This window comes from Lagopus muta, chromosome 4 (genome assembly GCF_023343835.1).
Source record: "Lagopus muta isolate bLagMut1 chromosome 4, bLagMut1 primary, whole genome shotgun sequence".
Taxonomy (NCBI): Eukaryota; Metazoa; Chordata; class Aves; order Galliformes; family Phasianidae; genus Lagopus; species Lagopus muta.
The window spans coordinates 45,076,044-45,099,579 of record NC_064436.1 but is presented as its reverse complement, the minus strand read 5'-3'; the positions used below and the strand labels follow the sequence as shown (position 1 = coordinate 45,099,579).

Genomic DNA, 23,536 nt, shown 5'->3' with positions numbered 1-23,536 from the left:
GCAATAGTGAGCACAGTACTGAAAGAGAACATAGCTTGTTATCAGTCTGAAGAAGTAAATGGGAGAAGACTGCTACAGTATTGCTCAGGTGGCTTTGTGAGCAGTGCTCCAAATACAAAGTAGAGATAAAGCACGTTTGCTGGCAGTCATTTATAGCTTGACAAAACAATGTGGATGGAGCCAGTATCTTTTATAAATGTCAGAAACCAATGACGGTTTGCTCTGTTTGGCTCAGCCATGCTCTCCTCATGTCCTCCCCCAAAAACTCAGGCAAATGGTTCAGAAAAAAAAAAAAGGCAGGCTATCTACCCACACATTCTTGGCTCAAAAGAAAAAAGAAAGAAAGAAAAGCACATGATGCTGGTCACATCATAAAGAATGTCTGATGCAAACAAGTCTGTATTGATTCAGGGGGTAATTTTTAATAAAATGACTATAGATTGTGTGCTATTGCTCAATGTTTGTGGGCAATATTCTTGAATGGACTGAGGCTGGGAGTCAGCAGCTGCTGTCATTGATCTGCAGTGTGGCCTTCAGCATGTAATCTTTGTATACCAGTTTCCTCACCTAGAAATGATGATTGGAGAGACCACTTGCATCATCTGCCAATTTGTCTGAGGGCACAGGGGTGGAGTTCCCCATTAAACAAGGGAGAACCAATGACAGAGGTGCAGAGCTCTCCTCCCCGTGGAGGAGAGCCCATGGACCCACTGTCAGTGTGCCCAGAGCCTGGGCCCCAACAGTGTGAGGTAAGCGCTGCCACAACTGCAGCAGGGGGGGATACTCTGAGGACAGGAATGTAATACTTTGTCTCTATCAAGCAAGCAATCAGTCCTGAAGATCAATTATCCAGGCAGAGCACACTTATGTCAATGAAAGGACTCTTGCTCCAGCTGAGGCTAATTCAGTGACTCTTGGCATCACTCACCTGGGAGTCTTTCAAATTTCAGTGGGTACTGAAACACTCCCTACAAAAGTCACTGTCTTGCCTGTTCTGCTGCATGCAGGTTTATCAGTTACTATGTTATTTACAACCATGATCAGAGAACAATTCTAAACATTCTGATCCAGATTTTACTAACTTAAGAGTTTGCACATTTCATCCATAAACTTACCTGACAAGTTGTCACGTGGTATTCTGGAGTTATTTTATAATTGCTTACACTAGGCTTTTAAGTCCAGCATTGTCAAGAAGTGACAGTCTTAAATTAAGAGATGAAATCTCTAGCAATAGTAATCATTACAGACACTGCCAAGTTGGTGGTCCTAGAGCCATATCTTAAGGACTGTTTAGTTACTAAGAACTCTAAATCTCTGTTGCAGAAATCCTTGAAGATGAGGAGGACTTCAGCAATTCCACCCTGGCAGCTCTGGAAGCTACACAAATAAAGAAGGAGACAATTGATATAGGTAAGTGAAGACCATGTCCTGATATTTATAACAGTTCTACTTTAATGGGAGCTGTAGATCCCTAAGATTCATGTTACTCCTACGTATACTCATTCTACTTCTAGGTTATGATAAAACCTGTTCTTGTTTAATTTCCTAGTGAAAAAATGCATAGTTACCTCTCCTTTCATCCATTAAAAAAAGATTGTATTTCACCTGACAACATACTTCTTATGCTACATGTGATAAATATGTGCTTGTTTGTGACACAAATACAGGTTTGGTTTTTTTTTTTTCTTCACAGCTATTAGAGGGTGACCTGGACGACTAAATAGCTAAACACTAAACGTTTTATGCCTTGTCTGTCTTTTCCAACTATTTCAAGACAGTCCATTAAATTTGAGACTGTTCACTATCCAACAGTTTGCATAAATATTCTGTGTTATCTTACCTCTAAAACTGAAATCAGAGTTGAATACATTCAACAACATGTATTTGGGAAATATATTAAAACCACTTAAAATTGACATCAGAGTACACGTGGGATATTAACCTTCTGGAATAACTGAACACAGAAGCTATGGATGGTCATGGAAGAAAGGCATTAGAGAAAAATAGCAATGACATTGAAATCTACTTTCCTGACATCCTGAATCAAATCCTACTTTTGCAGTATTACTGTTTATACCCAGAATTTAAACGAATGAATAAAAAAACTCAATGCAGTGATTTTTGGAATGAAAATTCTTTGCCCTCTTAGACTGAAAGAATATTTCCATTGTATGCATCAGTATTTCTGCAATCCAGGCAAGGAGCTGTCCTTGGCAATTACGTTATCTGAAATTGGTTGTTCAGACCTCCTGTTCAGCACAGCTTTTACAACTGTTTACATAACTGTAAGGAATATGACACTGAGGACAACACCAGAGCAATGCCATCACAGCAATGACACTGAAAACGCAAATTACATTAAGGATAAAGTAAGACCGTGTCCCTGAAAGTTCAGGGGCATAGCAAGGCCACCCGAATGCAAAGAGAAGAGTTCATGCACAGTGAAACAGAATACAAATGATTGCTTTAGTTGCACCAATTCCCTTTTCTTGTCACATAATATCCATTGAAGATAGCAATCACTTAGGTCAGAAGTACACAAATGTACAATGAGATTAGAGTGCACGGTTGAGAGAACATGAAAGCAAAGCCATCTTTCCTGGGTCGCAGTTTAAAAAAGAAAATAATAATAATAATCATCATTCAAGAGCCCAGGAATAGAATCATAGACTGTTTTGGGTTGGAAGGGACATTTAAAATCATCTAATTCCAATCCCCCTGCTACAGGCAGGGATATGTCCCTCTAGACCAGGTGTGCTAGTGCTGCCTTTCGGTTCAATGCTGTATTTCCAACAGCTGAAAATGCAAGAATTTTCTGAAGGATTATGGGGTGCCTAGTCATGAAATAGATGTTTATGAAACAATTTTTCTTGCTGTCATCCCAAGTTAACCACACACACTTTTTTTTTTTTTAATAAAAAGAATGTAATTTCTGATTCTAATTTTCAAGAAGTGAAAATTAGTATGAGTGAATCTGCAAGAGCACACCTGTACAAATGGCACCCAAAATGGGTGGCACACCTGTGCCAGTGAATGTGCAGAAACATGTTATGCAAATCGACCTATATGAGAGATACAAACCATTGATGTACGCCTACACATTTAATTAAGTATTTAAACTTGTGTGCAGCATCCACAGCTACCTTTTGGGGAACACAGCAGCAGAAACAATGATAAGGCTTATGAGATATGCTAACAGATAGTTTGATTTAGGGAGGCATGTAGCAAAAGACTTATTAAAGCCCTCTAAGACTAATGGGTTATGACATTTTTAATTAAGACAGGTGTTACCTGCAGAAAATGACAATAATCCCTGTGATTAATTTGCCTATGTCCACTTTCTTTAAACCTGTGTGTTTCTATAGATGATGATTCTATAAGCTCTACCTCAGAAGACAGATCATGTACGCCGCTAGCAAAACAGATAGTTGGGACAGGTGAGTATTGATTTCCATGCATTTACTCTGAAACAAAGTTGCATTGTGATTTCAGGACCAAAGCTGGATCAATCAAATCTCTACCATAAATGCTACTTTACTTTATTTACTTTTGTCTGTTGTCTAGTCTTTGCACTACACCCAAAGTTTAGTTTCTTATAATTATTCTCTGTCATTAGTAAAACTTGAATTAATATTTTAGTGAAGCTTTGTATTTGTTGTATAAACACCATTTGCTTTCTTCTAAATATCCATATTTAGATGTTTTTTTCTTGTATTCAATCCCTAGAAGCACTGTCATTTGAGTAATACTTCTTCTTGCCACTCTAATTTGACAAAACATTGGAAAACCAATTTCCTACAACTGCTGATAAATTGTTGCTTTTAAAGCTTTAAACCTATTGCTGTCCTGCACATAGCACTCAGATACATCTGTCTTTAGTTTGACAACAGCAACAAAATCGAAAGAGAAAAAATGTTGAATTTTTTATGATTACCAAGGACAGGATATTATATATATATATATATATATCTTGCACTAGATCTATATATATATAGATTATATATATATATATCTTGCACTGAAATCTAGGAAGAAATGTAATCGCATCTGGATATTAATACTGCAAAACTAAAAGATTTTTGCAACCAGACAATTATTATAAATGTTAATTAATCCTTCAGCTGTCACTTAACCATTAATTACAATTACACTTCAATGTGTGTATAACTCAGCAGTATCCGGTTGCTTCATTATATTTTCAGATAATCATATCCCCTTGGAAGAAGCACAAAATCACTTTAAAGTTATCACAGTTAATGATACTGGAGCAGGAAAGCACTGGAGTGACAATGAAGTCAGAGCTCTGATAAATATATGGTCAGATGAAAAGATACAGCAAATGCTTGAAGGGGCAACAAGAAATAAAGAAATATTTGAGGAAATTGCCAGAAGGTTAATGAAATGTGGAATAGACAGAGACTGGAAACAATGTCGCACCAAGTACAAGAACCTAAAATATGAATATCGTGCACTGCAGAAAGAAAATGAACATCTTGGTAATCCCAGGAGGAAAATGAGATTTTATGATGAAGTTGACTGTATCTTAAGAAGACAGCCTCTAGGTCCATCAGGCTGGGGATGTGAAAGTTCAAGCCTCCTGTCAGGTACTAAAAACTTCCATAATGAGATAAAGCAATTACACACAATGTTAAAAGTTGATTGTTTGACACGTTGTTCTAGGGGTGAAGTACATGGTCATAATAAGGAGGGAAAATAACTAAAGAGCATGTATCTGGACTTGACGATCTTTGTGGGTGTTCTCCAGCTCAGGATATTCTACGATACTATGATTATTTGATTCTGTGCACAGTCAAATAGGCAATACTCAAAGAATAGCAGTGGTTCTCTGGAGGAGTTTAGAATTAAGAAAATTACCAAAAATGTACAAACACATGAAGTATTCAATGTTACTGGAGAGACTTTGTGCTTAGGGAATCTTAAGTGACATACAGTGAAATGGTGCTAGAAAAATATGGCAGATTTCAGAGGTGTTCCAAGAGGCATGTAAAGCACTTATGGATAGAGAGCTGCAAGCTGATACCAAGTGCAAGGGCTCCAAACATACAAACTTCATTAATTCAATTCACAGCCAGGAGAGAAAAAAATCCAGGGCTGTGATACATATTTTGATACATATTTCAGCACTTGTAATTATTACCTGCCTGGAGCAGAGGCAGGTGCCCCTGAGAGTCAAAGCAGTCAGGTAGATCAGATCATATAGAAGCAACTTTGCAAAGCATCTTAGAGCTCAATGAATTATGGTAAACTATGATTTTTGTCAACGTATTAGGCAATAATTTGCAATGTTGCAAATATTATTTGAGGACTTGAACCAGTTTGGTAACAGAGATCACAAGGACAGCTTGAGCAGAAATGGCTGAAGCCACCCTTACTTACATCCTTAAGTAAGCTGTGCTCACTCATGAATCTGATCCCTAGTGAGGTGTCCAGTGGCACCATCTTGTAGTGCCATCAGTTGTAGCTAGAATTAAGTCCACACAGTTATGAGACGACACTTTCCCAGCTCCCTTGTTCTTACTCTAAATGATATTCTTAAAGCTTTCATTTTCTTCCAAATCTAGAAAATGCAGATAGTATCACTCATTTCTAGTCTTTTTAAATAGAATTTTTCAGCACCAAAAATATTTGAGCCAAACTGGTTGCTTTATATTTTATTATGCTAGAAAAGGGTTGTGTAACCTGTGCTGTGAATACTGCTGCTGAATAAAGGAAAACAACAGCCATTCATAAAAGATGCTTTAATTATTAGATTTGCTAAGGCATCTGCCAAGCAAACACACGTCTCTACCTTCATTTTGTTTGCCAGTCCAGTGCCTGACTTTTCTAGGAGACTCCTATTGCTCCAAGTCACTCATCGCAGTGCATTTGCTTTTACAGTATTAAGACATTTTGGTTTATGACTATGTTTTTAGAATCTCCACAAAATACTTAACTTGCTTCTCTCTTAAGTTTCAGTGGGAGATGTTACAGCAAACGCAGGATCCTTGGGTATCAAGAGAAAAACATGGAATGATGGTAAGAGCCTCTGACTTTTTAAAGCACCTATACATTACTGTTAATTGTAAGCCATATACTAGTTTACACTTCAGAAAAAAAACAACCCTAGAACTTAATACCAACCCCCAAACTAACATTCTTCTTGTACCACCAACAATCTGTAAAAAGAAAACTTCAGATTAAAATGTGAACCAGAGGGAAAAAGTGCAATTCCTTTGAGACCTCATCTGTGATAAAAATGAGGAAAACATCAGGAAGTAATTCTTTGATTTAAAAAAATTAAATGTAAGGAAAAAAAGAATTAAAAAGAGGAAGCTGTTTTAATAACCTGTGCTGCTCAGAGGAAAATAATGATGATATCACAGTCATGGTTGTGGTTTCTTTATATTATACTGTGTAGTGAGTAAATGAGAAATTTTGTGCCTAAAACTGCACAAGAAAAAAACGATTTAAGACACCTATTCTCAAAGAAATATGTTATAGAATTACTGTGAGAGAAAAATGAAGGGATGGACAAAAATATATGATATGCAATTTGATATAGGAAAGTAGAGGAGCTATTTTCATTCCTGCCAAAATTGGCAAGCCCTAAATGATCAAAAACTCCAACAATGAGGAATAAGAAAGCTAGTTTTTGGGAGGTTCCCCCTTAATGTCTGTCTGCAGGCAAATGAACACAAACAGGTCCAAACACTACAAAATTTTTGAATTCAAGCTGCTCAGTGCACTGTTACAAACTACCCCAAAAAGACTAATTTTATGTGATTAAATACACTTTCATTTATTGTCACCTAGATAACTATGTCTTGTAGAAGGCAATAGGTAAAACTAAAATTTTCAAATACATGTGAGCAACACAGTGATTTTCACAAGGTCTACTTCTTTCCTACCAGTCATTATACAGTGTCCCGTTATGCAACACTAAGTAATGCTTGCCAAAAGAGGGTACTCCAAGGCCAGTATTAGGAAAATCTAGCATGTGCTAAACTTCAGAGTCAGCATTTCATTGACTTGTGCACTCTAACTAAATACTTTGCTTTTGTCCACAGAGATGTCACCCATTCCACTTAAGAAAAGTGCTTCTGAAAACACCATATTCCAGTTTCAAAAACTATTTACAGAGAGAGTGAACACAGTAGCAGAAGGCAAAAAGTTACTATTAGAAAGGCTTTGTAAGCAGGAAGAAATGCAAGACCTCAACAGAACACAGCTGTATGCACATCCTTCAGCCATGCAACAGGTTGGTTTAATGAACTTTCTACCAAATTAGCATGCAAAAAATTCTCTCGGATGGTAAGAAGTTAAACAGACTTTTTTTGTGAGAGAAGGTCACCCACATGAGTACATGGTTGCTCCCTTTTGATTTTTTTCACCTTCAGTTATTTAAACTGAAAAAGGTATGAGTTTCAATTACAATCCTTAACAATGAGATTTTAGAAGTAGCATCAGTCTAATAAAAGATGTAACTTCTCCCTGTATGCCTTAGCTCACCTACATGACACAAATAACAGGCTTAACTGAAAGCAAATACCACTCTGATCAAATAAAACATCTACACTTAACATTTCAACCCATCAGATATGACCATGTTAGCAAGTCAGAAATTTTTATGATAATTATACCATTCCATGAGTGCAAGGCTAACGCTGCATAAACAAACTGAAGCTGATTTGATAACTCACTGCAACAAGATTCACTCTTTATTCTTTCTGGATCCCATATAAATCAGTTCTGTTTGCTAATACAGCCCAGATGAAAAAAAAAAAGAAAAAGGAAAAAAAGAAAAAACAAACTGTATTCTGTGTAGGTAGTGAACAGAAGCAGCCCAGCAAGTTCTCAACAGTGCTAGCCCTAACTTGGAGCAGCTCAAATGCTAGATTTGTCATACTGTGTCTGTCCTCACAGAAGGGTGACGCTAGGAAGGCTGTATGACAAAGAAGACAAACTTCACTTAAAATTCTGAGTAATGCACTCTGAGGATTGCAATCCTTCCAGAGCTTTGCTATCATTCAGTACAACAACCCCACCTGCACCCTAAATCCTTTTTTCCTCTCCCAGAAAATAAAAAATACATTTATTTTATTCATTAAAATAAGCAGATCTTTCAAGAAACAAGTATTTAAATGGTACTGTTCAGGTAAGAACTGCACAAAAGCACGGAGGCAAATGACTGTCCGAATTCTCAGCAGCTCAGAGCAGGTATTGGAGAATGCATTTGCAATCTACATATGGAAATTTTCATATCAGCACTAGAGGGTAGGCACAAAGCAAGAACTGACAGGAAAAAAAGAAAAAAAAAAGAGCACATGGCTTTCTAACCAAAAGGTGTTGGTTTTTTTCCCCTCAGAAAACATGTCTGCACGTGCCATAGAGCAGGATTTACCTAACAAACAAATGTGCAAAGAAGGTGGATCTGCTTTTGTCTATTCTGCTTTGTGACTACAAAACATAGCTTATTTTCTAAAATTGTTTTAACATTATCATTCTTTTTTGCCATTCACATTTATTCTCAGTCAGTAGTGGCATGAGATCAAATGTATAGGGCCATTTGGCATCATCTAATATTTTCTTGCTACTCCCACTTACTTGTTACAATTAACCTGAATATATAGGAAGATTAGACAGATAAATCCAAGTGGTGTAAGGAAAGTCCTTCTTCATTGCAGCTGTGGTTATGATTCAAAAAATAATTTTTGGTTAGAGACAAAATAACATGAATGTTCCACTTAGAATTCCAGTTGTGTAGAGCTATGGTCTGTCACCTTTAGACAGCATCATCGAGGGTAGTGACAATGGGCCAAATCAATTATCACCAAAATGAAGGATTTCTCAAAAAAAGTCCCTTGAAATTAGCAATTACTTAGGCCAATATTCTCATCCTTTGAGAGTATTTTTACATCCACTTGAGCTTGTGCTGTGGCTCTGCTCTGCTTTAAACTTATAATAGTCACACAATATGTAGTCTAGGCACACTTACAAACAAGCTGAATGGAACCTGGGGTACTGACACATGCTAAATGTTAGGTGTGAGAGCACTGCAGGAAAACTGAAAGGGCTTGGGAAGTACAGCTGCTTAGAATCACGCTCTTAGGAACCACAGTATGGTTCCTGTTCAGCAGCATGGCCAGACCAAGTTGTTCACATATAACTGCTCTGATAATCTAATATAAACTACTTCATAGAAATGATCCAGTTGAAAAATCAAAACCAATATCAAAGAAATGATGGGAGTAACAGCAAACTATAAAAAAACAGAGATCTTTGCTCTTCTCCCTTCTCAAATATCCATGCTTTTGCCAGAGGAACATTCAGAATAGCATAAGGACAAATCTGTTTCTTCCCCAGTTTGCAAATCACAGAATGGCCAGGGTTGGAATGGACCTCAAGGATCATGAGTTTCCAACCCCCCTGCCACATGCAGGGCCACCAACCTCCCCACTTAATACTAGACCAGGCTGCCCAGGGCTCTATCCAACCTGGCCTTGACAACCTCCAGGGATGGGACATCCACAACCTCTCTCTGTAAAGAACTCTCACCACTCTCTCTGTAAAGAACTTCCCCCTGACATCCAACCTAAATCTTCCCTCCCTCAACTTAAAGCCATTTCCCCTTGTCCTGCTGTTATCTACCCTTTCAAGGAGTTGATTCCCCTCCTGTTTGTAGTCTCCCTTCAGGCTGCAATGAGGACACCCCACTGCCTTCTTCAAATGAGGATACTAATTTTTTTGAGATATAGCAGATAAACATCACAATCACCTCTCTGATCTATATTAAGTGTTCAGTTCACCTCTAAAACACACTTATTCTGATATGAATGGCTCACTTTATGTGGCTTTGATAGGGCTATTACACTGCCAGGAATGCCCCATTTAGATTTCCTGGTAGACCAAACTACATCTGGGACAAATGCACGGAGAATGGGCTTCACTGAGCAGAAGTACTTGCTTTCTGGGTGTATCCACAATCACCACTGTTGCTTAAAAGGCGCTCTCCTCCAGACTCCCACCTTTCTTCTGCAGCAAAGTAATCTTTGTGCTGGTACAAGCACTCGTGCTCAAGCAAGTTGTCCAACCACAAGTTCTCATCTGATAAAAAGCCCCTCCAAACAACTCTGTGTTGCTGGTTTTGTTGTTGTTGTTGCTGCTGCTTTTTTTCCCCCTTAAGATCAAGAACAGGAATGCAAGACATGTCAGAAAGAGCAGCCAAGATAGTCTGTTTTACCCAAACCTCCTGTGTCATGTACAAGCCTCCCTCCATGCATCAGGCTCTATTGTGAAGTATGGGAAGTCAAGCCAACCAAGAGCAATCCTGTGAAAAGAACTGGAGAGCTGTATCACACCTGCATGGATGACTTAACTAAAGTCAACGAGAAGAAAAATTAACAGTTTCACTCTCACTTCATGGCTAGGTTAACGTGATGGAATTAAATTCCATTGGCCACAATGAACGTAACAGCTGTTCTGAAAGATCTTCATTTAATAAACATTTCAGCACCACTTCCCTCCTGTTTTTCCCACTACTTATGTTATTTCATTCCAATTGCTTACTCTACATCCAGAAATAAGACCTAAGGCTGAGCTGCATTTTGTGAAATGAGCATTAGATTTCAGTGATTTTAACTTACAACATAAACCTGCCTTCACTTTCTGGAAATCAGCATGCAGGAAGTTATACAAAAGCAGAGCAGAGCAACAGCTCACCACACCCAAAGGTCTCCATTCTCCTCTTCCTGCAGTAGTGAGGGTTGGAACATATAATTGTCCACATCTAGCAGCACAGAATGGCCTATAAACTTACACCAATCTTAACTGAAGATGAAGTGTTAGTACATCTACATGCAGTATGTGTCTCTGAAAGTACTCAGGAATGCTTAACCAGCACATGCAGCATAAATTTGCTGTAAAATATCACAAAGGGTCAAATAATTACTAGACAAATATCTTTCCCAGCATATTCCACAGGTAATGTATATAGAAATATGATTAATTCAAAAAACCTGGCATTTAGACAATTAAAACATTAACAATACTACTTTCACCTCTTAGGATGGAGGATGTGCTTAAGTTAAATATACTGAAGGTTAAATATACTACATAGCAAATTATAAGGATCACTACCTGTAACACATCCATGCTCCTCAGAAAATTCCCATTCAAATACTGCTGAGTCCAATTTGCTCCAGTAAGACTCACAGTGTAAGATAGGATACCAATAGCTTGCTAAAAAGCCTTTAAAAATCAATCTTGCAGTGAACAGGATGCATAGAAAAGGTAGATAATGATATTTAATATGCTATACTGATTACAGATATTAGAAAGAGTGGCTAATTGGAGGCAACAAGTAATTCCACAGGAGAGAAAATGAAGTAAAAATTCTAAACATAAAATGGTGATTGTTTTGGCAATACTGCGTGAGTTTTAATAGTGGACAGTAAGAGGGAAGATATTAGAAAAGCATGGCTTCTTCTCCATTTACTTTCATTCTCCTAACAAATCCCATACAGAGACCCAGCTGAACTGGGATAGGCAGGATTCCCTTATTTAACCAGGCTTCCACCTGCACAGAAGAGGACTTTCAAAGACTTTGTTAAAAAATCAGTTTTGGTATATGGCATTACTGCCAAAAATATTTCCCAGAGAATTTTGCAAAAAGTTAACAGAAATCACACTTGTTCCAAGATTAATGTTGCAAATTTGTCCTGGTCAAGGACTTCAATGACGTTTAATAGATTTGTAACTCAAAGTACTCCTCCTCCCTCTCTCACTGCCCCCAAGAAAATCTTCTCCTTACCAATATGCTTTAACTTGACTTTGGTACGCTGTCGGTCGATTTTACAGTGACTTTGTTCTCTAGCTTACTTTTCATAAAGATGACTTAGAATACCTGTTTTTAAGTTTTCTTAGTGTTAAATCCAAAGTAACAGTTTTAACTTTAATAGCCTTAAAGTTTTGTGTTTAATGAGAATCCACTGCTAACGCAGCTATAGAACATGCCAAGATCAGATGAAAATCGCTTAAAAATGGTTTGAAGTTAAATTGGGACTGTGTTCTTAGTGCAGGGAAGGCCTTGATTAGCGTGCAAGCAGGAATACACTCAGTTTTTGTTTCAGTTCACAGTACATGACTATAAAGTAAAGCTAATAAAAAGCCATATACTGCCTTCTGCTTTAAAGAAGTGCAAATTTAAGCTCCAAATTCAGGCAGCTGCTTTTTCATTAGAGAGGAAAAACAAACAAACAAACAAAAAACTTAGAAGTTGTTGCTCACGTCAATGCAGTGAGATCCCAAGTCTGTCTTTTATGTTGTGCCTGCTTGTGGGCTCACTGCAGAACCCAGCTGACACATATACCTGACTTCATGCAGATGAGTTTCAGTGGTAGAAAGAGCACCATTCAAATACATGCATTTGAACTCATGCTAAAATATTTTCCTGGAGCAATCCAGTGTACTGAGTTTTAAGTTTTCAGTTGCAAAGATCCTCACTGAAGTCAATCTCTCCAGTGTCTGACTATCTTTCTAACACTATAAAAATCTCACCTCATTTTAGGCCACTTAGCACAAAAAGCAAAGCCCTTCACATTGCTGAAAACAACTGTATGAGGACATTAAGCACAAAGAATTCATGCCATGTGTTCTTGTGTCATGTAACAAAAACTCTACGCATACAGATATGATTTCAAAGACCAGAAATCATAACAACTTCCAAATAGCTTTCTCTTTTTTTGTGGGTCATCTCAAGAATGCCTGAAGATCCTAATTTTTAAAATCCAAGATGAATTAAAGGACAATTTCTGACATGTATAGCACAGGAATAATCAGCAATGTAGAAGAATTGTGACCGCACCCATCTCAAGCCAGTAGTCACTACCTACACATCCCCACTAATTTCATTGTGAGGCCTGAAGACTATATGTTCCATTGGACAATGAAAGCTCTATTAGTTGCTGAGGGCATGGTTAGGACTATCCATTAATATTTACCGCATCCCTTTCATATTTAACCCCCTCAAAAGGAATATGGCTAAGAGACACTTCTTAGCTTTTCAGTTTAAAAGAACAGTCTTAACAGATTTTACCAATGCAGTTAATGCTATATATCTGATTCTTGGTTTTCAAGAAGTGTTCCAAAAAGAAGTAAGAACAAATTTGGTACCCTATTATCTCTGGAAAGGGGATGGCACCTTTCACTACACCTCACAGCAGAATGCTAAGGAGAAATACAGAGAGAATGGACAGAAATGGTAAAGAAGGAAAGGGGAAAGTTAACATCTCAGCTATACAACACTTCTATTGACTGCTTGCAAACGTGTAACAAGTTGCATGGACTTTCACTTTACAGTGAAAGTAAGCAAGTTTCCTTTTACATATGCATCAAAATTTATGTCTCCAAGAAAGCAGCCTTTAAAATCTTTGACTTATATTGAGTTAAGAGATCAGAATCAGAAGCAGGGTCTGTATGCCTTTATTCTGTAGTTTTGTATAACTTGCAAACTGCTTACAGCTTCAGCCACAACATTAGTATTACTATCATATAAGATGCCACAGGAGATATTTGATATTAAAGAGCTCATGGAAATCAAATAGAGCTGTCAAGCATCCATTAGAAAAAGAGAGGAAAAAAACTATTTTTTGAAAATTGTGAAACAAGGTTGCAGTAAACATTGAGAGAGTACGTTGTAAAGTGATGAAAATACATCGTTTTATTTCCAACTAAGAAACTTCATTCATGTCCAGCAGTGTGACTATAAGCATAAATGAACTAGGATGTTTTTCCAGGCTCTTTACAGAAAAACGGCTCAACCAAAAATGAGGCCACTGATCACATGGCTTCATTCCTTGCATTCTGTAGCTTTATCATTCCCAATAAAAATGATTTTGATGGACACTGACAAACATGTATAGTTCACAAATGATACACCTGCAACCCAAAGAAGACTGTTAGGATGTAAGTGTGATGTAGGGGTGCAGCATTTTACCTGTAATGTATATGAGACTCGGATCTAACAGAAAAACTGATTGTGTTTTCTACTGTTGATCCAAACCAAATTCGGAGCAACCCTTACATGTTTGTGACCTCAAAAATGTAGAGAACAAATTTGTGCATGTGTACTTAGAGCAGCACGCCTTCCCGAGTTGCCATGCATGTGAATGTTGCCTACCGTCCAGCAAGAGGAAGTTAAGCAATATTGTGCAGGTGTTCGCAGGCCAGCAGCCAGACGCAGCATGTGCGTGTGAGCCTGTGCGGGTGCTCCCACGAGGAGGTCGCACTTTCCACAATGAATCGCAGCGAATGCAGCTTCCTTTACACAGCCATATGTCTCTCAGGTAGACGGCGAGTTTTATTTTATTATTATGATACATCTGAACGGTTACGCCTAAGAGGAGCTTGAAACTCCTCGAGAACCGTTCTGTTTCTGTAGATTCTGGTCGGCGGGACTGCATTTAGGCACGAGCATCTCGCACAACGCCGGGCATGGCATGGCAGAGCAGGGAGTCGCTAAGGCAGCCGCGGGGCGGCCGGGCCGGGCGCATCCCTGCCGCCTTCCCGCGCGGCCCAGGGTCGGGAGGAGCGCAAAGCCGGTCCGGGGCGATGCCGCTTCCGAAGCGTGCCCGGGAGCAGCTCCGAGGCCCAGGGAGGCTGCCCGGCCAGTGCGGGATCGGGCCGGGCCGGACAGGCCCCCAGCCGCACAGTTCCCTCCTCCGCCGTCGGCAGGACGGCCCGGCCCAGTGCCCGGCCCCGCGCTAACTTCCCCCCTCAGGGTGCGCCGTCCGAGCGGCCGCGTCCCCCTTACCTGTGCTGCAGCCCCACCAGCCCCAGCGTGATCACATGGGGCACGTCCAGTTCGGTGGGCCACACGCCGGAGGCGATGCAGCCGAACACGCCGCATTCTTCGCGGATGCCCAGCTCCTCCAGCTCCATGGCGGCACGTGGCGGCGGGGCCCGGCCCGACCCGCTCCGGCGGATCCCTCCCGCGCGCTCCTACGGACGCCGCGCGCAGCCAACAGCGCCGCGCCGCGCGGAGCCGCGGGTACCCTGCCGGGCGGCCTCCTCATTTACATGCGTGGGGGGCCTCCGGCCTCGCTCCCCGCCCGGCCCCCTCTTCGCTCTCCACCCCCCGCCCCGCCGCCGGGACGGCGGGGAGCCGGCATTGGCCGAGGCGTGGGACGGGGCAGCGCTCGCTCGGGGGTGGGGATGGAGGGGCGCGGGTCGGCCCCGCCGCGTTGGGCGGCGATTGGCGCGCGGGCTTCGCCGCCCCGCCTGCCCGCCCCTTCCGCCGGGCCCTTCTTACTCCTGCGGCGGGCTGTCCGCGTGTGCTCAGCTCTTCTCCTGTGCCCTAGGTGCCCGTCGCCGCCGCAGTCATCGCCATGGCCCCCGCCGCCTCAGGTAACGCGCGCCGCGACCGTTGGGTGCCGATGGGGTGGCGGTCGCGGGGAGGAGGGCGTGGGAGCGGGAGTCGGAACCGCGTTGCCGCGCTCCCCGTTGGGCCGTCTGCAGAAAAGTTTCTCTTTGCGACGCCGTCTTCTAACCGTTTCTCGTTCCCTCGCCCCGGAGGTGGAGGTGCCGCTATCCGCGTCCCGGAGGAGCGGAGGCGGAGCGTGAGCGGTTAGTCCCGCGGTCCCGGAGCCGAAAAGCTCCGCGCCTTGCTGCCGTCGCGGTCGGAGCGCCGCGGGGCGTGTCGCTCAGCTGCGCTTCTGGGCTTCGGAGTCTGGAAAACGGTGAAGAAGTTGTGAAAGGGGCTCTCGCCGTACCAAGCCCTCCAGGCAGCGGCCGCAGCCCCGGGCTGCGTGTGGAGATGGCGCTGGGGCTGGTTGAGCCTCTCACGCGAGCTGGCGTACGCGACCAAAACTCGCATCTAAAATGCTCTTAATTTTACTTTTTCTCTAGAACTGAAACTTGGTAAAAAAGTTAATGAAGGTAAAACGAAAGAAGTGTATGAGCTGCCGGATATCCCGGGATGCGTTCTGATGCAGTCCAAGGACCAAATAACGGCGGGGAATGCCGCCAGGAAGGACCGGATGGAGGGGAAGGCTGCCATCTCCAACACCACCACCAGCTGCGTGTTCCAGCTGCTGCAGGAAGCAGGTTTGTATTGCAGAGGTGGAATTAATGCCTGCATGCTGCACGTGTTGTTACTCAACACCACCGATTCCATGCTCCTCCTTAGCCTCCCTGAAGGCTCTGATATGTTTTGTTCAGACTTCATTTTTAGTTCACCTTTTGTCTCTGACACTACAGAGCTGGGTGGGTGGCCCAGTCATTTGGAACATGAGAGTATTTGGCATAATCTTCTGACCACGTGGTAGAGGTTCTACCCTAGTCTGAATGTAGCCCTGGACCTCCCTTTTGCTGCTCAGTCCCAGCTGATGTAAAAACTGCATGATCTATTATAAAAAGTAATAAATTTTAGTCAGTCGGCAAAGTCAGCTAGTATGTTCCATGTGTGAGAAAGAGAAAGAAGGCCTCTGTAGAATTATATCTACTTCTGTACAAGTAGTTCTTAAAGCATTAGCAGATACTGAGGTCTTCTGCAGATTGGTGAAGAGGAGTGCATGATTCGGTCATTCGGTATAACTTCCAGCTGCAGGCTTCCCTGGGAAGCCTGTTGTTGATACGCGAGTTAAATACTTTGCCTAAGTTTGTATGGCCAGTAATTAACCTAATAATTTAAATATCCAATAGCCTATGGGTATAGTATGAGTTTTAAATACTAAGAAGGTGCCTCAAAGATTTTTAAGTGGCTTTTATTTGGTAGCTTCTGGCACTATAGAGTAAATTCCGGTTGCATTTTAAAGCAACAAAATAATTTCCAGGATTCTTTCTATTCTGGTTTGATTATTTGAGGGCATAAATTGCAGATAACGTGAATGTCTTATTGTAGAAGTTTGTTTGCTTTTTGCAACTCTTCTTAACCTTAACTTCTTCAAAGGTGGTAGTTCAACAAATTCTGTTAGAAGTTTTTCTTTCCTTTATAATGGAACCAGTGTGAGCCTTTGAAAAGCACATATAACAAGGGGGGGAAAAAAAAGCCCTTTTCTTAGGCTTAAAATACCCTAAAGAGATTCACTTCATCCTTTAAGTACAATGAAGTGCAAGATTTTGTTGTGCTTAAACTTAGTTCCTTGTGACTCTTGATTCAACTGTGGAGTTTGCCTACTAATGAAACTAAGCTGCCATCCTTCTATTTAGGAATCAAAACAGCTTTTGTCAGGAAACAGAGTGACACCGCTTTCATAGCAGCTCACTGTGAAATGATCCCAATTGAATGGGTCTGCAGAAGAATTGCTACTGGCTCTTTCCTCAAAAGAAACCCTGGTGTCAAAGAAGGCTATAAGTTTTACCCACCTAAAATTGAGATGTTTTACAAGGTAAGTTGCTCTCTTGTGGTGAGAATCAAACTTAGAGATAAAACTCTGTAGTATCTTATTAAAAATGCTAATGGATAAGAGGTTGCACTGACTGACCTCCTTTTAAGGAGTAACTAGTTCAGGTATTCTGATGTTTTCATGTGTTCTCATCGATACAATAATGGCTCACAAAGCCATCAAAGAATAACAAGCCAAATTATATAAAGTAGATAACTCAAAGTGCTTTTGAAAATGCTGAATGGTAAAGAATATATTTAAGTTTTTTTTTTTTTTTTAAAGCAATAACGTTATTTTGTAATGGCTAATTTTCCCTTATAGCAACTGAACTTGCATGCTTTATGTTTGGTTCCTTAACAGGATGATGCTAATAATGATCCACAGTGGTCTGAGGAGCAGCTAATTGAAGCAAAATTCTCTTTTGCTGGACTTACTATTGGCAAGACTGAAGTAGATATTATGGCTCGTTCTACTCAAGCTATTTTTGAGATCCTGGAAAAATCATGGCAGCCCCAAAACTGCACTCTGGTGGACCTGAAGGTATGAAAATCTGATTTCCTGTGATCCTAATTTTGACAGGAAAATATACTGCTATAGTTCCTTACAGAAGCTTCTTATTGTCTTTATAGATTGAATTTGGTGTTAATATTTTGACCAAAGAAATCGTTCTTGCTGATGTTATTGATAACGATTCATGGAGACTGTGGCCATCAGGAGACAGAAGCCAGCAGAAGGACAAACAGGTAACATGTTGGTCTTTAAATTTAAAGTCAGTGGGAAAGGAGAAGGATTAAGAAAAATTCCACCCTTTAGTTAAGCATCTGTTTCTGTTTTCTTTAAATAGTGGGGGAGAGTAGGGAAGCAGGGGTGTTACTTCATTGTCATCAAACTTAAAGCAGTTCTGCTCTCTGATTTATTGTATTACTGAATGAATCATGTAGTGGCATCCTCAAGTGAATTGCTCTGAATGCACTTTTATTCATCTTCCTAAAATAAGGTGCATGGTAACATTATGCAGAACCTTGGTTGGCTAGTGCAGTGCTGCTGCAGGCAATCAAATCACTGCAAATTCCAACTTCAAATTGGTTGTTTCCCTAAGCTTACCCACCCAGAAGCTATTGAAACCTTGATAGGCCTGTGGCAAAAAGCTTTCCATGTTACAAGTGGCCATGAATTCTAATGTAGTTTGTTTGGTTTTTTTCCTTTCTTCCATATCCATGTTTAAAAGAAGTAATCACATCCACTCAAACTCTTATTTTCGTAGAATTAAAGACTTTGCCCTTTGCTCTTTCCTACGTAAAGAAAAAAAGACTCACTTCAGAATCTCTCCTGTAACTGTGCCAATGTCAGCTCATCTTCTTTCCTTGAAATGGCATAAATGCCTCAGTTGGGGTATTTGTACCAATGGTGGTAGCAAAAAGAATTGCTTTGTGCACCTGAAGCAAAAGATCAGCTTTAACTCTTGCTTTTGTTTTTTTGTGGGCTTTTTTTTTTTCCTGTTCAGTCCTATCGAGACCTGAAGGAAGTGACTCCTGAAGCACTGCAGATGGTTAAGAGAAACTTTGAATGGGTTGCAGAAAGAGTAGAGGTATTTTCTGCTGGCTTTTTTCTTCTAATGAACAGTGTATGTGGTCTTTGATAACTGTCTTCAGTCTCTTGACTGTTTTTTTCCTCTCCTTTTTTTTTTTTCCCTTCTTCCTTCTGTCTTTTCCCTTAATTCTTTCTTGTAGCTGCTTCTGAAAACAAAGAGCCAAGGTAGAGTTGTGGTATTGATGGGATCTACTTCTGACCTTGGCCACTGTGAGAAAATAAAGAAGGCATGCGCAACCTTTGGAATTCCTTGTGAGTTAAGAGTAACCTCTGCTCACAAAGGGCCAGATGAAACTCTGAGAATCAAAGCAGAATATGAAGGTAGGTGTCAAAGAACTAATGAATGAGAATGAGCAGTATCATGTACAGAAATGACTTGTCAACTTAAGTATCTCTGTAGGCTTTTTCCAGAATTTTTTTGCTTGTTGAACACAGCAATAAGCTGTTACAGTGCAGTTCTACTCTTGTTAATTACATGATAGATAGTAGACTGCACTAAGCAATTATGAAGTAACATATTGTCTCAGAGCTTCCATTATTCAAGAGCTTGAACTCTGATCATATCTTACTACTGAACTTCTTTGCCCAAGCCTTGATTGTGCTAATACCTGCATCAGTAGGAAGATACTGCAGTAAATGTATTTCTGAAACAGGGAAGAATGGTGGTTTCCTCTAGCTGACTATAAATGTTCTTTGCTTACCTACAACACAGATGATGTTGCCATCATCCTACCCATTTGTTGAAAATGTTCAATCATTTTCTTATGCAATGAGAAAAATACTTGATTTTTAATTCAGATGTTTACTAAGAAAACTTGACTTTTCTTTGAAATGGTTTATAGGCTAGCAGAGGAGAGAGAAAATTAACTTGTAGGAATATTCCTTACACAGGAAAAAAATTAGCATTTGGTGACAGGAGGAAGCAGTTACATTGGGTCAAAAGTACAAACATGGTAATCACAGCTGAGATTCACTTATTTTGAGATGAATTAAGACTACAGGAAAAAAAAAACCCTATAGTTTAACACTTCAGCCAGAACTTAGCTGACTAAATCCCTCAGTTTTAAATGTTGCTCTTTCCAAAAGCAAAGCAGCACCCATTCCTCTGATACTTTCTCTCAAGCAGAGGCAGAGTAAGTCATGCTAACTTGTTCAGTTATGGTAAATAGTATCTGGGTTTTAAGGCTGTAAGATGAGTTGTTTCTGCGAAGGGGAAAATTCAACATAAATTTTAGTGCTGTGTAACGGAATGAAAGAAATTAACTGCAAACTGAAGAACTGTATACTCAGATAAAACTCCAGAAGAGAAAGTGGGAGGAAACAAGATGGGCTGCCCTGCATGTGGCAAGGGGTTGGAGATTCGTGATCCTTGAGGTCCCTTCCAACCCTGGCCATTCTGTGTGATTCTGTGTGACTGCCTATTTTTTATTTATTTATTTATTTATTTATTTATTTTCCCCCTGCAAGGAGATGGAGTCCCAACTGTGTTTGTTGCAGTAGCTGGCAGAAGCAATGGTTTAGGACCAGTAATGTCTGGTAACACTGCTTATCCTGTTGTCAACTGTCCCCCCCTCTCATCTGACTGGGGTGCTCAGGATGTGTGGTCTTCTCTCAGACTGCCCAGTGGTAAGATGATCTTCAGCATGTGCAATTGTACAGACCTAGCTATAGTTATTTTATCATAAATGTGTACATGCACTGTTTGAAACAGTGGTTTGATCAGTACTGAACAGTCTCTAGAAATCTTCTGCATGCAGTCTTTGGGCTTTTTGCAGCTGAGAAGTCAAAGAGATTATGTACAAATACTCCTTAGAAAGATATGATCCTTTGCTTATCCTTGCTAAATATACGAGTTTGAAAGAGGAGTTAGTAACAATGGGAAGCTGTTGTTTCTGCTTATAGTACTCCATTTTTCTTCAGTAAATTTACTGTGATGAAAGATCGAATAATTTCTTTCTCTACAATTAGCTTGACTTCTACAGCAGTGTATTGCTACCATATGAATTCTGATCAGTTAGTGACTAGAACAGGTATTTGGCAACTTACAGGCCCAGCAGCCTGTTAACCTCTTTCCTCATAAACTTATTGCTATGCTGACTTTGGGTTTCAAATGCCATGGTGAGAGAAGTATTGGGACGTTTGACGCTTCAGTAGCTTTAAAACTAAATCACATGCCTCTTGAGGGCTGAAACAAGCACTGTCTTAAACAGTCACTTAGAGGCAACGTTTTGCTTGTGCTTATAAAACATGTTTTTTGAAAGTAGCATTCTGCTTTCTTTGCAGGTCTTGGCTGTCCTACTACTTTGTCACCTGAAGGAGCTGCTCAGTTTGCTGCTCAGATTTTTGGGTTAAACAACCACTTGGTATGGGCCAAACTGCGATCAAACATGTTAAATACATGGATCTCCTTGAAACAGGCTGACAAAAAATTGCGGGAGTGCACCTTGTAAGTCCAACAAGTAATTACTCCTAGCTAGGCAAAGATAAGGGTGTGCACATGCATTTATTTGCATCAGGATTTGCAGTTGTATGATGTGAGAAATCTTTTCATACAGAAGGAAGCATCTTTAGAGCAGCAGATAAGTTTGCTGTGTCGTCATCCCTCTCATGTATTTTTTTTTTTTTTTTTTTTAGTATAACCACTTAGTAAAAGATGAGAATATTTTAGATATCTTTCTGTTGTTGCAAAATAGTGCTGTTCTGCTCTTTAGTGTATACTGTTAACTACTGATGATGGTTTTGTCAACATAATTTGTGTGATTTAAATAGAAATCCATTTTTTTTCTGTAAAAGTAACATTTTTACATAGTACTAATGTATGTCCTGAAGCTTATTAACTCAATGGGACTGCTAACTAAAACTAGTGCTGATACTGTTCTGCTTGTAATAATGGTATGCTTTCTTTTAGCAATAAAATGGCAACATGCTGTATTAATAAGAACATAGGCTAAGAATGAGTAAGAGCCTGAAAGAAATAATTGCCTTATTTAAAAAAACATATATTTTTTCATGTGTACATGTGTGTATGTATATACACCCCATCAATAACTTTATTACATAACTTCTCAAATTAACAGTTCTCTTGTTTGTGACAAACTCTAATTTTGAATGGAACCATAACTAGGCTTGTTGCCTACTTGCTGTATAACTCTTGACTAGTCTAGTCTTTGCCCTTCAAGTATTAGGCAGATCTACTGTGGATGTATGTGATGCTGTCAAATTATCCTCATATACATCAATGTATCTATATTCCCTCATTCTGTTTCCATGGGAGATACACTGAACTGAAGGTGGGAACAAATAGTAAAGCAACAGAATACCAGGGGCAAGCCTAAGCATGACTGTCTTGTCTTTGCACATAACATTCTTCAAAATAGGTACTGATTCCAAGAAATATGCAATTACTCAATGTATGTACAACTTATGCTTTTATAATTAAATAAACTATTTAATTCAAAGTTGCCTTGTGGAGACTTGATAAGATACACAATAAGTCATCAGCTCTTAAGGTACAGTAAACACTTGTAAAAGAACCTTATGTATTAAACCAGCATAAAGTAGTAGATAATATTGCTTACTGTTAGAAGAAGCCCTGTTGCTTTTTCATAAAATACAGTTTTACTAGTGTGTAGCTCATATTTACTTAATGAGGGTAAACTGGATTGATTTCTGCTGTTCTTGGCCTTCACGTGAAGGACCACATCTTCTGTGTAGCTATAGCAGAGCTCCAAATAGTGCTGTCTTTCAGAGTTGAGTGCAGCCTTCTTAAATTGATCAAAGCCTACACTGAAGCAAAACAACTCTACCTCTTTGTGTAGTTTTGAGGGGAATGTGCTTTTTTTTTTTTTTAAACTTTAAGCTAGTTAGTGACAAAAAGGTTGAAATTTCATGGTAAAATATCTTTGTAATAAAAACTAGTAGTGGGGCTATGCTCTGTGTAGTGTCTCATTTCTTATATCAAATCACTTTCACCCTGATTATACTAACTTCGTTTGTAAACACTGACAACCTGTGTTAGGCATGAGCATGTTAAGTGCTTCAGTTGCCATGGAGAAGGTCATTCTTCAGTTTTTGAGTGTTTTTCCTTTCTTGCAGTCTGTACTAAATCCTCAAAAGTGAGGCCCCGTTTGTGAAGTTGCCTTGCAAAAAGTATTCACTGTAGTTAGCACTGATGATGTATTGCTGAAAGCAGCAGAGAAAACCTGCGCTGTCAGTTGCTGAGATATTAAGATTGCCCTAGAATGGGGCAAATCAACTGTTCAATATAAAATTCTTCCTAAAGTTCTTGCTATGAAAGGCAAGCACTTCCCATTGGTTAAAAACAAACAAAAACCCAACACCTTAAGTGCTTGTATCATTGTAAAACAAATAAAAACCCTATAATAGAGAGGTTACTCAAGTTTATTTGCATTTTTCAAGTTGGGATACCCACAGTAAAAATCTGTGAAACTTCAGACTCTTCATGAGATCATGTCATCTTCAGCAGAGTTACCTGTTCTCCTGGAGTAATTCTTAAAAGGTAGCAGCAAGCAGAGGGAAATACTGACAGCAGGACTTGTATTACA

The 23,536-nt window shown here is 40.0% G+C and overlaps 1 protein-coding gene across 1 annotated transcript in view; it reads left to right on the top strand.

Moving 5' to 3' along the window:
• PAICS (phosphoribosylaminoimidazole carboxylase and phosphoribosylaminoimidazolesuccinocarboxamide synthase) overlaps positions 1–21,599 on the top strand; it is a 33,468-nt gene extending 11,869 nt beyond the window's left edge. Inside the window, exons 5-20 of the mRNA XM_048942040.1 lie at positions 1,324–1,410; positions 3,366–3,437; positions 4,203–4,604; positions 5,971–6,036; positions 7,068–7,287; positions 14,184–14,342; positions 14,438–14,777; positions 15,357–15,402; positions 15,904–16,101; positions 17,206–17,384; positions 17,742–17,921; positions 18,011–18,124; positions 18,886–18,969; positions 19,112–19,292; positions 20,439–20,597; positions 21,255–21,599. Of these exons, the coding sequence (XP_048797997.1) occupies positions 1,324–1,410; positions 3,366–3,437; positions 4,203–4,604; positions 5,971–6,036; positions 7,068–7,287; positions 14,184–14,342; positions 14,438–14,777; positions 15,357–15,402; positions 15,904–16,101; positions 17,206–17,384; positions 17,742–17,921; positions 18,011–18,124; positions 18,886–18,969; positions 19,112–19,292; positions 20,439–20,597; positions 21,255–21,421 (2,654 nt within the window). The 3' untranslated portion in view covers positions 21,422–21,599. The remainder of the gene's footprint in view (positions 1–1,323; positions 1,411–3,365; positions 3,438–4,202; positions 4,605–5,970; positions 6,037–7,067; positions 7,288–14,183; positions 14,343–14,437; positions 14,778–15,356; positions 15,403–15,903; positions 16,102–17,205; positions 17,385–17,741; positions 17,922–18,010; positions 18,125–18,885; positions 18,970–19,111; positions 19,293–20,438; positions 20,598–21,254) is intronic.
• The last annotated feature ends 1,937 nt before the right edge of the window (positions 21,600–23,536 follow it).